The following is a 13,683-nucleotide window of genomic DNA, read 5'->3' as shown; positions in this document are numbered from 1 at the left end:
CATCCTCCGCCCTACACGGAACACCTCGAGTCATGTCGGGAAAGAACGAAGCATGCACAAATGCGTGAAGACAAAGGCAGCCTAATAACTGCAGCTGGTTATATCACTGTGTCGATCTTGATGCTAAATTTGAATCCCGTCGGAGTTGTCATCATCATGCGTCTTCACCAGTGTAAGGAGACGAATATTTTCAACACCACTTGAAGCTAACAAGATAATATCGCGTAGTACTGGGAAGAATATAAACACTGCTACGTAAATAAACGAAATATTTATCAGAATTCAGTTTTACACAGTAATAAATATATTTGACAAATAGTACCAAGATACCTAGCTAGCTAATTGCAATCGGTACGAATTCAGCCTTCATGTTGTCACGAGTTCTCGACATTGACGTTCCACACTCCCGATTCAGTAAAATACACGCCCGCTGTTTAGTATTATTATATGGTAAATGGCACCCCCTTGAGGACCAACGTGTTACAACAAGTATGATTGTTGATCCTGATCAAACAAAATTGTTACCACACAGATTTGATAAAACCATTTTATTTATTTAGACTACCATTATGCTTTTAATTCAGCAAAGAGATGCACATTTTTGGAGCAAGTTTTCTGAGAATGAAGAGTTTGTGTGTCTTGGGTGTTGCTTTTGTACTTGCAGAATTCATGCAATTGCAGAACATGTGGCCATTGACAGCTGCCTTAAGAGGGGAATCCATGGCAGGCAAGTTTGATATTTAAAAGAGAAAGAGAAAGGAGAGATTTTATCTCTGAGTAACCTCCCAAAGCTCCAAATGATTTTTGTTGCATTTCTGTCATATTGGTTGTGACTGTTCTCTATGCTAAACAAAAAAACAAATAGACAACTAAAGTCTGGGAAAAGCCTATGTGATATTTACAACTTCTTATCAGTTTCATGTACATGTATGTCCTTCATATCTTAAACGCATAATTACATGCAATCACAACGTGATCAACTAGTCTTTTGAAGGAGCACATAGATATTGGCTTGCACATGATTAAAAGAACCAAGTGCCACTGTGACCCCAATTCCAACGGTAATTGTAAAAATGTATATTTGTCTACCTCCGTGCGTACGTGTGTTCACATGAATGGGTGCAACTCTGTATGACTGTGTCTTTGTGTGTCTTTGAATTGGGCGGATGGATAGTCCAAAGTGTCTCTCGCGCTGCATCGCCAGATCATACGATGGTTTCTGATCCGGTGACGGTTCCGGTGAAAAAGTCCCAGAAGTTTGTGGGCTGAGGTTTGCCCTCGTCTGTGCTGCTCTGCCTCACCCATATGCTGTCCCCGGGGGACTGAGTTTTTGCTGCACCGGGGCCATGACCCTGGCTGTAAACGGCGCTCCCCCCCTCGCACGCCTGCCCCCCCTCCGGTGCTGGCCTGTCCCGGGGGTCCCTGTCCTCAGAGGTGGACTGGGGCAAGGCTTGGCCCAGGCTCAGCAGGTTGTGGTGGGAGTGGAAATGCCTGATGTGGCCGACGCACTTCCCTGGCCCGTCCTCAGAGGACCCTGGCCAAACAGACCAGCAGGGAGCAGATTAACACAGACGACCCCTGGAAGTTATCAGAGGTAGATAGACAGTTGGAAAAACATGTATGTGATATACTCCATAAGAGCAACATGGGAAAACAACAAGTGGATCATATTCTTTCAGTGAAAACAAACAAAAATCAGAGAGTCACAGTCCTGATTACAGTAATAGTAATTACATTTTCCTCATGATAGGTATGAATGTGCACGACCAGTAACCGCTCTCTGTCAGCAGTGGTAAATGGTGAGAGACGTCGCTCTGCCCGCATTGCGCTGTGACTCACGGTTCCTGTTCTGGTTGAGCCGCAGCACGTTGAGGAACACCTCGCTGCACAGGCTGCCGTCCTCCTGGTCCTCAGGGAACAGTGGAGAAGGGGCCTCCAGGGACGACAGGTCCTCGCTGGAATGACCCACCGAGTCCATCGACGCCTTGTCTCGCCTGCCTCCTGCGTCCACCTCATTGGTCAGGTGACTGCAGCGGACGGGGGTAGACATGAGCAGACGGTGGAGGGCTGCCTGCTACCGAGCACGTAGCACGTACAGCGAGCGTGTGCACATACACACATGCAACCTTGTCTATCGTGTAGCTATGCGCTGCAAGAGAAAGAAAACCTGTGGCCCACCTGAGTTTCCTTCGCAGGAGGTAATCAATGATGTCGGGGTCCGTCTGGATGAGGCTCATTAGCACCTCCTGCTGGAGCTCTGCAGAAACCTAGAAACAACCGGAACACCAGAGCATGGTGAAAAATAAACCCACAATATTTATTCTTCTCTTCCTCACACATACACACTCACACGCTACTACACGCAGACACATGCACTAACATACAAACACAGTAACTCTGCTGTCCTCTCTTCCCTCACCGTAAACAGGTTTTTGTAGTTCTGGATGAGCAGCAGTGTGACGGATATGACAGCCGCACTGTCCTCGATTCCCAGGGCCTGTGAGCTGGACTCTTTCTCTGTGCTGTATTCCCTCTGGAGCAGGTTGGGTCCAAATATCACCGCCAAGTTAGCCGCGGTCATTTTGTTTCCTGGAATCTTCCAGAAAACCAGAAAATGAGGTGCAGAAGGAAATGGGGAGGATTCCTGGCTCATGACTGGGATAAGCACATAGATGGGTGAGCTAACTAAGAAAATGGCTGCATTCCTGTTTCAGAGGAACAACTAAAAATAGTAAAAAATAAAAAATAATAGGCAAAGCATCCCTGGGGTATATTAATTCCCGATGACAGCAAAATCACAATGATGAAGATTTCCACTATTCTAGGAGCATGGCATAATGAAATATTTGAGGTATAGTGTGAGTGAGCTGCCACATAAACTACAAAAAACAGATATTTACCATTCATTCTTATTAATCTATAAAAAATAGCATCATATGGCACAGTGTACAGAAAATATGATTTAAATGCATCTCTCTCTCTCATTTGCTGTATTAAATGACTCTGAGGTCCAAAACCAAGAAAAGTGGCATGAGAGACCAGTCATCAGCCTTGACATGACTTGATTGGTCCGACCAAATACAATCTCAGCAAATAATATGAGTATGACCCCACGGTTCACTTTTTAAAAGCTCTGAAAAGAAGCAATGTTTTATATTAAGGTGTGTTGATTGAAGATACTACTGCATTAAAAGTAGGTAATTGTGTGGCTGAGGCTCATTGAGACCGACCTCTTGGTTTTCTGGGCTCATGCTGTCCTGGGCATGACTCTGCACGGTGTGCAGAAGTGTTAGCAGCCGGAAGAGAGTGTCGCAGTTGCATGGCGGCAGCAGGTAGATCAGCTGCTGCAGGTACGTGAGCTGGTCCTCTCCCCTCAGGCCTGGGACAGGGGAGACAGCAGTGGGAGGAGTTACAGGTAGTCACAGGGCACACAGCATGCCCATCTACACTGTGGGGCTGGGTCCCATTACATTGCTTCCTGCTCCCCTAAACCAGTGATTGCTGGTGTGAGGTGATTAGAGAACCCTGTACAATCTCTAGATTTTTTTCTCTCCAGACAGGAAGTGCCTCTCTCCATGCAGGAAGTACTTTCCTATTGGCTGATAAATGATCATTGTGAAACCCCCATATCTGAGCCTTCAGGTCATGAATCCTCTGTGGATTTTTTTAACATCTTTAAACGTGATGCCGATAATAATTATTTAACAAAAGGCAAGTAAAAAAAAGTACTGTTGGCATGCAGGAATGCAGAGTAGAGCTCGCGGGGCAGCAGGGGATCAGGCATATCCCTCAGGAACTCTTTCAACAGGGCTGCAACATCGTGAACACTTTGCTCGTCATCCAGAAAGACATCGTTCCCCTGGTCAAACTCTTCCCTCAGCTAGAACACACAAAAGCACAGACATCAGCTTCCATGTTAAACATGTAGAACACAAAGCCCCACGCATCCACACACACACACACACACACACACACACATACTGTACACACACACACACACCACACACACGCAAATGCACATACACACGCTTGCACACACACACACATGCAAGTTTGCAAAAGCACACATGCATATAAATACAAAATTATAAAGTAAACCTTATGTTTTTTTAACAAGGGAAAGTAGTCTGCTGTAGTCATTTCCAACAAGAGATGAAAAGATTGACATCTTGGAACATCTCACCTGCCGGACTCTCTTCTTTGAGCTTCCAACACGAAAGATCCCCACAGTCTGCAGCCCTGAGAGTAGGGAGTTCCAAAGTCCGAGGACAGCAAACAAACACACGTAGTAAGCAAACAAACACATGCACGCGCACACACAATTGAGTTGCAGTCTATTTACTGGACACATGCTTGCTATCCAAAACTCATTATCAGTAAATTAGCCTGCCCCCCCGAGCCATTTTGGATCTTGCTGTGTGGGGCCTCTCTTGTTCCGGCAGCTGCGGCTGCCCCGTGGGCTTGACTCACCGTAGGCCTCGATGTGGCAGCAGCAGCGCTCCACCACGCGGGGCACCTGCCTGTAGATGGGGTTGAGGCTGAGCTTGGTCTGGGCGCGGCCCGTCGCCTTCTTGATGTCCAGCTCGTTTGGGTGAGAGAGCTGCAAGGCCTCCAGCAGCCGAGACTGGCTCTCCACCAGGTCAGAGATGGAGTCCACCGACAGGCCTCCCTGCAGGGGTGGGGGATCAGGCAGGGAGGTTATGATTTAGGCCCATCTACATGTACATTGTAAAAAAAAAAAAAGCAACTTGGAAAAAAAAAATTGAAAAATAGATGGTTTGAAAGCTTGGTTTGAAAAGGAAATTGTGTAATTTAAGCAGAATTAGCTAGCAATGGGATAAGAAAAAGGTACTTTATAAGATTTCTTTAAAAAGTAATATAATATGTGACTAAGTAAAATAAACTTAGTTATCAAATTTTAATCTTAAAACTCTAAAAACAAGAATTATTGTCTGAATGTACATTTATAATACTCATTTCGGAAAAGTGTGTAATTGCATTTTTTGCAGTGTCCTTCTCCTTCAATGAATCATGGGTTTACCACACAGTAAAAAGTTTTATTTGAAGGGTTAACAGTGAAAAGTTATTGTATTTGGTACTTTAAGCAATATGTGATTCTCTGAATATTGCTAAATCATACATATTCAGGTAATGAAATTAACGTTTTTTGATGGACAAAAACTTTCTGGCCCCTACCTGCACAAATTCTTTCATTAATGAAGATTTTGTTAAAAAAAAGCAAACTTAAGCCTCTGAATTGTGTAAGGTTCATCACATTTAAACTTCTGTGCTTTGTGGATGATAAGATTGCTGTGATGTAAAACGTGGTTAAGAGAGAAAGGACATGTGGACTATGCGTGTTATCACGGCTACATTACATTACATTACAGGCATTTGGCAGACGCTCTTATCCAGAGCGACGTACAACAAAGTGTATTGCGGCTAATCATTTCCGCAATGTCAAAGCATTGGTGGATGTATGTGAATGCATTTCCTGCCTGCTCACACAAAAGTGGAAGCATTGTTTCATTTCCTAATGTAAATACACTGCACATATTTGAAAGAAGGCCAGGAAAATGTAAACATTTGGCATTTTTTTCATTCCCTTGTTTCCTTTTCTTCCAGGTTTAGAGGACCCCATTGTAATTGTAAGCTCAGCCACTAACACACATCATCTGAAAACAGCTGTTGGTTCTTTACGTTTTTTCTGCAATTCACCAACTAGGGTGGACAGATGCACCGGACGACTGTGCAGGTGGCACAGGCAGACTGATTGACCACTACACTATTGCGAGATACGGCGGAGAATACTCTGCTAGGCAACACCCTGCCAACAGAAACTCCTTCTTCCTTCCTGGATAATGCCAGTGGCAGTTATTGTTCACCTTGTGGGACATTTGTCCACAGCCAGGATTCTGCATGGCAAAGATCAGAGGAGAAACCTCTGTGGCTGAACATTTAGATTGCAAAATAAAGCATCCTATTTGGAGGCAATAGAGGTACGCTGGTTTTATTTCTCCTTATTGTTCTCTTTGTCATTACATTGTACTTTATTTCAATGTGCACACACCTTAATTTGTTTCCAGATTCAGTAAGGGCCTGGTGGCAGTATGCATCAATGCACAAAGAACAAGTATCTTGTCTGGATATGCCACCAAGGAGTAGGCAAGTAGGCTAATGAATTTTTTATACATTTCTATCTATCTATTTCTAACTATTTGAAAAGCACTGTTTTAATGAGCTATTAATCTGACAAATGTGCCTTTTGGCTCCAGCTCCTTATTTTTATGGAAAGTTTCAGCTGTTTATGAAAGTTTCCCTTTTTTCAGGAACTGGTATTGAAATGGTCACATTGGAAACCAGAGAAAACAGTTTCATAGTTCCTTTTGTGTGTGGCAAGGTTCCAAATCACTGAATTAGTCACAAAACTAAATCATATTTTCCACTTTCCAGAGTGCACTCAGGCTGTGGTGTGTTGCCAGACATTAATCAGGGGGATGATCTTGATAAATGTTTTATATTAAAGATGTATTTATCAACCATATAACCAATGGCTGAGAGAATTTTTACCAAAACCTCAAGAGGTGGCTTTCTGACAATGAGAGATCAAATGCTCAGAATGAATTGCTACCATAGAAACATGGATTACAAAAACAAAGAAAAACATTGGCAACTAAAATCCATTTTTATTAAGAATTTCATTTTCTTGCATAATATGCCATTCATTTTAAAAAGTCTAGTCACCTTAATTGAATTTACGGAAACTACTTATAGAAATATTTTGAACACAAAATCCACTTAATTGTTATTCGATTGCATTTTAAATATATTTTCTAACCTAAGCTGTAATCGTTTAACTGGAGCAGGCATCAAGTTGACCTTACATGTACAAATGCAATTCTTGCAAATACACAAATGCAAATTTCATGAAACCGAATGAAACCGTTCAATTTCCACATAATTTCTGTGCTGCAAACTAAATGGCGAACAAACTAAAACTCTTATGCACTCCTTGCATTCTTGTGCATTGGCAAAGGGTCATAAACGTTTCCTGTCCTGGAAAATATTTCTTATCATCCTGTACGCCAACAGTAGCTACTACTTGGGAAAAGATTTGAATCTCTCTGGCCTTCAGAAGCTCCACATGGAATGCAGCAGCACCATCAGACACTGAGAGCGAGAAAGAGCATCTCACACTGGTCTAACTGCTCCAACCAATAAGTGAAAAATCGAATTGTCCTAATAAAGGGCAAATCCGTGTAGGAGCAAAATGGTAAATACTCTCAACATCTAAGCAAACAAGTTCAAAAAATCACTTTTAAAACGTTACTGGTTTTGTGTGTTTTATATGTGCATGTTTTATTAAGTGAAAGCTAAGTTTATTAAGTTATCAAAAATCAAAAGCCCCTGGAGACAGCTAGCATTCAAAGGTTATGTGAATAATTTAATGCAATCAATATTCTATTATTATGCTGTGATGTTATTTTGTAATACAATGAATGCATAATTTTAGTCTATGTAAGTCGAATGTTGTTTCTCCGAAGCAAAGTGAGGTTTGTTGCACCAATTCACTTTCTTGGCTTTCAGAATGCTACGCGCACATTGAGTAGCCTACGTGACTATGCCAGCATTTCCTTACCCTGCGGTGGGCCCTGGAAGTTTTGTCCTGGAAGGTGGGAGACAGTGGCTTGTTGTGGAGCTCCAGGGTGGATGTGGCGGCAGGGGTGGAGGCGGTGCTGCGAGGTGGGTTGTTTCCGTTGTCGTGCTGCCGTTTCTCCGCTCGGAATCGCAGGACGCTGGCTTCCAGGTCCAGGCAGTCCCGACGGCTCTCCTTCAGGGCATCCTGACGCTGCTTACGCGCTCGGTCGTTTGTGATGACTTGTGACAGGGCGATACCGAATGCCTTGGGGGCCGTCTCTGGGGTGTATAACAATTTTGTTTAAACCTCATTGCTCATTTAAGGTTCGGTTTAATTTTGTTTGATAGACTGTATTTTATTCAAAATCTGAATATGATTATGTGTACTTGCGCAATAGCATAATAATAATCAGCATTTTATTTATTTGACAGAAACAGGAACAGGTTTGCTAGCCACAAATTTATTAGTGCTAATCCATTAGTTTATGAGAGGGGGCATTTCATTACATTATGCATAAGCTACAAGCTCTTTGTAGGGAAGTGCTCTGGTAAACAATGCATAGAGCTACAGTCTTGTACCTAACTGCCACTATAATTCAAACATGTTCAGTGTAATCATGATATAAAATCAGGAAGAATAGCTGTTGGACTTCACAATGAGAGGTTAAGGAGAGAATCCAGTCAGCCATCCAGACACAGTACACCCAGTGGATATAGCCAATGAGGATAGCTGTATGAAGAATGAAAGCCCATGCTTGCAATGCCATGCTGTGAGTTTCTCATCAGACATCTCAGTCTCCTTCCTGGAATCTTAACCATGGGGGTTTGCTGTAGGCCAGTCCTGCCTATTTGCTGTAATCTGGTCTGAGTGCTCTCTCAGTGTCCAGTTCTTAGCTTCTTAAAGTCAACATCAAACTGTCATCAAGCCGCTCCATGCCTTCTGTTCTAATAACACCACCTCCTGCGACCAAGGGCCCTGATGCCCTCTTTACCATGCAGCAGTTTGGAGGTAGAGCCCTGCTGATTAAGAGAACTACCCTGTATATGTGGAGGGAGTTCAGGCAGCAGAACAGACTTATGGCCTAGTCACAGAACTGCTGTTTGTCAAAAAGCCAGAAGTCAGATGAAAATGGCCTAGTCTGGAGTCAATGAAATTTGCTTGGTTGACTGCTTATTTGTCAGAGAGGAAGCCACATGGAGAGGTGCTTCCTTCACTGGGGCACACACATTTGAAATGCACTATAAAGACTTCTGGAGCTACAATGCAGGTAGCTAGCAGCTAATAAAACAATTACCCATTGGTTCAGAATTCTGTATATCCATGCCCTATCAGGCAATCCCAAGGGTCCTGCTTCACCTCAGGTGGATACAGCTGTGTTGTGTTGGCCATCAGTATTTCGTTAAGACGTGTTCCAGAGAATAAGGCTGACCCTGTCTGAATTTGGCCCATCATGCACACACCTGTGGATTAATGCTTTCCAGTATACATTCCCACATGTTTTTCAGTGTTTACAAGAAGTTGTAGAGAGAAATTTTAAAAATGTGAAAATCTAATTTCAGGTTATACGATCAAAATGATGGATGGTGCTGGTCATTCAGTGATAAAATAGGATCTGGTGCATCATCAGTGCTTTTAATCCAATTACACAAATAAATGGAAGAAATCCTATTTGGCTTCAGTGCTTTTAAATTTAAAAAAAATTCTGAGAAAGCACTGGTAAAAATACTAAATGGAACAAAACATTAAATTTATGCAGAACCAAATGTTTTGTTGGTTTTCTGATGAAGGCAGGAACACATATTTCCGGGGTACTTGTAGACATTCAGGGAAACAATGTGAGGCTTTTTGCTACACGAAGGACACAGAATAATACACTGCCCACTAAAGCCCCTGAAGCTGTCTACTGTGGTCTTGCACTTGACAATAAGAAGAAACAAGCCCATTATATATGGACTCCACAAAACAACAACTGTCTTCATAACTGAGGGAGATCAGATGGTTGTGGCATTTGGGGGGGGGGCAGGGGAGAGGGAAGTCAGAGAGCCGGTGCTAGTGTGCGTGGAGATCTTACCTCGTTCTTTTTTCTCTTTTGAGAAGGAGTCAAACTTTCTCCGCAAGGACTTCCTTCTCTTTCGAGTCTCTGAGGGTGGGAGGAGTGCAGAGGTTACAGTGACCCAACTGTGAAGAGCGTGTATGTCTTAAGAACACACATTACAGTAAGGTATTTCAATCAAGCACAATCTTAAAACCACTGTGATTTACTGTATACAAGATGCTAATCAGCTTCACCGCTTTCAAGAGATTTGTGAGGCAATACAAAAATAGGGATGCAACATGAGTTACTGTCATACAGATTCTCACAGTTCATGTGAGTGTCATACTCTGCAGCCAGACTGCCTTTGAGAGGGAACTTTCTCAGTGAATGTGTGCCTGCAGGGTTGTAGTATAGACAGCACATGCACATTGGGTGCAATTCAGCCAGACAAACAGGCTTCAGCTGTCCTAACTGATTAAAAAGTCATTGGCCAAATAAAATGCCTACTATTGTCCCTCCTTCTCTCTGTAACCTCTGCTTTTCCTTAAGAATTCAAATGACCAAAATATAATAGCTGAAAACAAAGGCCTTTGTTGCTTTAAACCACACATTTATTCGTGACTAGCATTACTCATGGCTGACATATCAGGTCCCGCGTGACTTAAGTTGTCTATTTTATGAGAAGAGCTTGCTCTCTTTACTGGAACTTATGTCAGGCCCCATTGTGGGTATTTACAGAGCCCAGCTGGGTGCTTTATATGTTTAGAATTCCGTCCTCTGGATCTGTTGCTCCCAGATGTAGGACAACTTTTGTGGGGAGACTTATGGGATAGAAGCACAGAGGACTCTGATTCTGCACCATGCTTGGAGTCTCCATGTAGAAAGGCTTAGTAGAGGTCAAATTCCCATGACTGCAGGAAATTAAAGTTTATTTTCACAGTCACTACCCCTCCCCCTCCCACACACGCTGAAGTATCCTCGGCTCATCAGTTGGAGCTGCTCGGCATGCAAGCCAGGGGCGAGTGTGCCCCTACTGTGTGTGTGACAGAGGGAGAGAGAGAGAGAGAGAGAGAAGGGGAGGGAGGGAGGGAGAGAGAGAGAGAGAGAGAGAGGGAGGGAGGGAGAGAGAGAGAGAGAGAGAGAGAGAGGTTTGAGCCAAAAGGAGAGGGGAAGTGTGAGCCAAGAGGGAGAAAACAAAAAGGGTTGCAAAAATCAGAAGACCAAACATAAATGTTTGACAGAGGAACGGAAGCAAAGAAGTCAAGAAGGACAATAACAGTTTCTGACAATATTCTTGTAAAATAGCTCTTAAATAAATAGATAATGGGTCTAGACTGGAAAGAGGTTGGGTGAGGACAGTGGTTTTCCCTAAAGAGCAAAAACTAACCCCAGAATAACGTCAATGGACACAGAGACAATGAGCCAGAAGAGGTGACCAATCAGACCATGACAGAGCACCAGGGTGATATCCAGGGGGAGGTATCTGTAAATATTCCCACACAGTAAAATGACCTGTGTCACAAGCCCCTGGCTGTTCTCAGACCAGTTAAAGCTGCTCTACAGTGGCCCAGTGCTTCTGTGCTTGCTGTGACAGCCCTACTGAAGTCCCACCTGCGGCTCACAGCATTATATAACACTGTTGGCTTCTTGTTCACATTCCCAGGCAATGTGATTCACACATACGGAGACAATCAGACAAAACCTGTTCAAAAGCGGACAAAAATGGAATGTGGGTGTGAAATATGGTGAGGAAAATGAAAAATTATGCCAAGAAGAAAAGAAAATGGAGGATGTGTATGTGGGGAAATTAGAATATGTGCTTTTGCTTTGTTTCATTTGCCATGTTTCCCTAAGATACTGCTTTGGTTGTAAAAGAGGCTTTGCGGAATTAAGCCAAAAGATGAACCAATATGTGTAATTATGCATGTTTTCTACAACAACACTGACCCCTCCCCCTTTGTTTTTAAAAAACAAAGCAAAATAAATCTTAATTCTAGTATCATGTATTGAACAAAGATTTCTTGCAATACACTGAGATCTTTGTTTAAGTGGAATTACTCTAGCGGAGTTACTCTAAGCTTCTCTAAGTACCAGGAAATGTAATATTCTTGGTTTTCAGGTTATTATTAATAAAGTCAGTTAACAAGTCCTCCTGCTCTTTTTTTCAACCCTGGTTTCAAGGACCACAGTATATCCAGACTCTGCTCCAGTCAGTCACGCAACCACCTGATTCAATGACAATTTTCTTTACTGACCGATTTCATTTTCATTTATTTACAGTTCTGAGGGTTACTGATTGAAGTAGGAAAACCTCCTGGACTGTGGCAGTCCGTAACCACTGTTCTCCCTCACAGGACAGTGGGAATTATTTAGAGTCGAGATGGAGGAAGACCGTGAAGACATGACATGGAATGAGCGCGGTCAACATGGTACCTCGTGGAATGCTGATGTTGAGGTTGAGGTCACGCTCCTCCAGGTGGTAGAAGGCCACCTCCTGCAGACGGGCACGCTCCAGCTCAGACAGGCTCTGGATGGGCACTGGCTGCAGCCTCACGCTCTGCCCCAGCATGGTGGCCCAGGTGTGCTCACCCTAAGAGACCCACGGGGAGGAGAACCGAGGAGGTCCGTCAGAGAGGGGTACAGTGAAACAACAATGCACAGAAAATGTGTTGACTGAAGGGTCTTACCTTTCCACAGGTTTTACCTGTCACATAACAAAACCTCTTTTTTCTCAGTTACTTGGGTAAGCATATGGTTCCATAGGAGGAGGAAATTCATCTTTTGCCAACTTAAAGACTTCATGCATTAATATCTGTATGTGATAAGACATGCTGTCCAGTGTGAATTATACTTTAACTAATGTCCATTTCTACTATGTCTAAGTTTGAAAATTATTTTGTGGTCCATAAAATTTGTGTTAAATGTTAGATATGGCTGCTGGACCCCCCTTTTCCTCTTTCCCAAACTGATTCTCCCATGAGTTTGGCATCATCAGATAATTTAAATTAGGTTTAAACATAACCACTATTTGCATAAATTGTTAATACCATCTGAAGAACGAATTTCTGATTTTATTTTCTGTTTGGTATATCAGTTGGAATAATTATGAGCTTCCCAACCAAATTAATGTATCGAAATGGAAGAAATGTTTACATGTGCAACACTCACGCATGCTAGATGCTGCCAAAAGCTATTATTGGGTGTACTTTTTTTTAACAAATCCCTTGTGTAAGCATGAACAGTCACTTGGCATAAACTTTGGGTGGAGAAATTCCATGCAAATGCTACTTTCTCATGTAGTCAGGCAGTGGAACTCCACCTATTTCTATTCACAAATCACAAGTCCAATACTTCATATGTTAATCTATCAAGCTTTTAGTTGAAATCAAATAATAATCACTAGAATCCACACACCTACAGAGGAGGACTTCACCCATCCCTGGCATCCAGAGGGCTGAAAACTAGTTGGAGGAAATACACTCTTGTTTTGCTTTTTATAGAAAGGTCAAACACACGGCACTGTGCAACTGCAGGGGTCTGAGTGAATTCCTTTAGGGTCTGGGTCACTTGCAATGTGATTAGAGTCAGAGTAAAATAAGCACTGAAAAGCAGAAGCATTCTCAAGCACTCCCAGGCTGATTTTATTTAGAACAGGAGATTTATGTAAATTTCAGTTTTAGCTATGTTCAACATGGAGTGGACATAGGGAAGATCTCAAGCATTATTTTCTAGAAGAGGTCTACTTAGCACTTAATTTGAATTGCTATTGCAAATGCTCAGCTGAATAAATATTATGTAAAAACATTAAGTTCTGTTTTACAACTAATGATCATAAAGGGAATTCCACCGTTAAATTAACTTTTACTTGTAGAAGAGTAGCTGTCCTCCTGATTAAAATGAGCTCTCAGCCAGCTACTCTACCTGTAGTGAGTGCAGTGATATAGCCCCAAATTATTGCGCATGCTCCAGGTTCCCTGCATTTTACTAAAGACTGCAATGGGCAGGTACT

The 13,683-nt window shown here is 42.7% G+C and overlaps 1 protein-coding gene across 3 annotated transcripts in view; it reads right to left on the bottom strand.

The window, feature by feature from the left end:
* Positions 1–533: 533 nt before the first annotated feature.
* Positions 534–13,683, bottom strand: part of arhgap36 (Rho GTPase activating protein 36) — a 30,965-nt gene continuing 17,815 nt past the window's right edge. For 2 of the 3 annotated variants that reach the window (XM_064328433.1, XM_064328434.1), the window contains exons 2-12: positions 12,108–12,264; positions 9,711–9,779; positions 7,640–7,917; positions 4,471–4,669; positions 4,184–4,239; positions 3,730–3,880; positions 3,231–3,379; positions 2,420–2,596; positions 2,179–2,267; positions 1,840–2,027; positions 534–1,534 (exon numbers count right to left, since the gene is read on the bottom strand). In XM_064328433.1, the coding sequence (XP_064184503.1) occupies positions 1,206–1,534; positions 1,840–2,027; positions 2,179–2,267; positions 2,420–2,596; positions 3,231–3,379; positions 3,730–3,880; positions 4,184–4,239; positions 4,471–4,669; positions 7,640–7,917; positions 9,711–9,779; positions 12,108–12,264 (1,842 nt within the window). In that variant the 3' untranslated portion in view covers positions 534–1,205. Of the gene's footprint in view, positions 1,579–1,839; positions 2,028–2,178; positions 2,268–2,419; positions 2,597–3,230; positions 3,380–3,729; positions 3,881–4,183; positions 4,240–4,470; positions 4,670–7,639; positions 7,918–9,710; positions 9,780–12,107; positions 12,265–13,683 lie in introns of all 3 variants that reach the window. The other variant, XM_064328436.1, reaches the window with a different exon arrangement.

This window comes from Anguilla rostrata, chromosome 3 (genome assembly GCF_018555375.3).
Source record: "Anguilla rostrata isolate EN2019 chromosome 3, ASM1855537v3, whole genome shotgun sequence".
NCBI lineage: Eukaryota > Metazoa > Chordata > Actinopteri > Anguilliformes > Anguillidae > Anguilla > Anguilla rostrata.
This window is presented reverse-complemented; position numbering and strand designations above follow the sequence as displayed.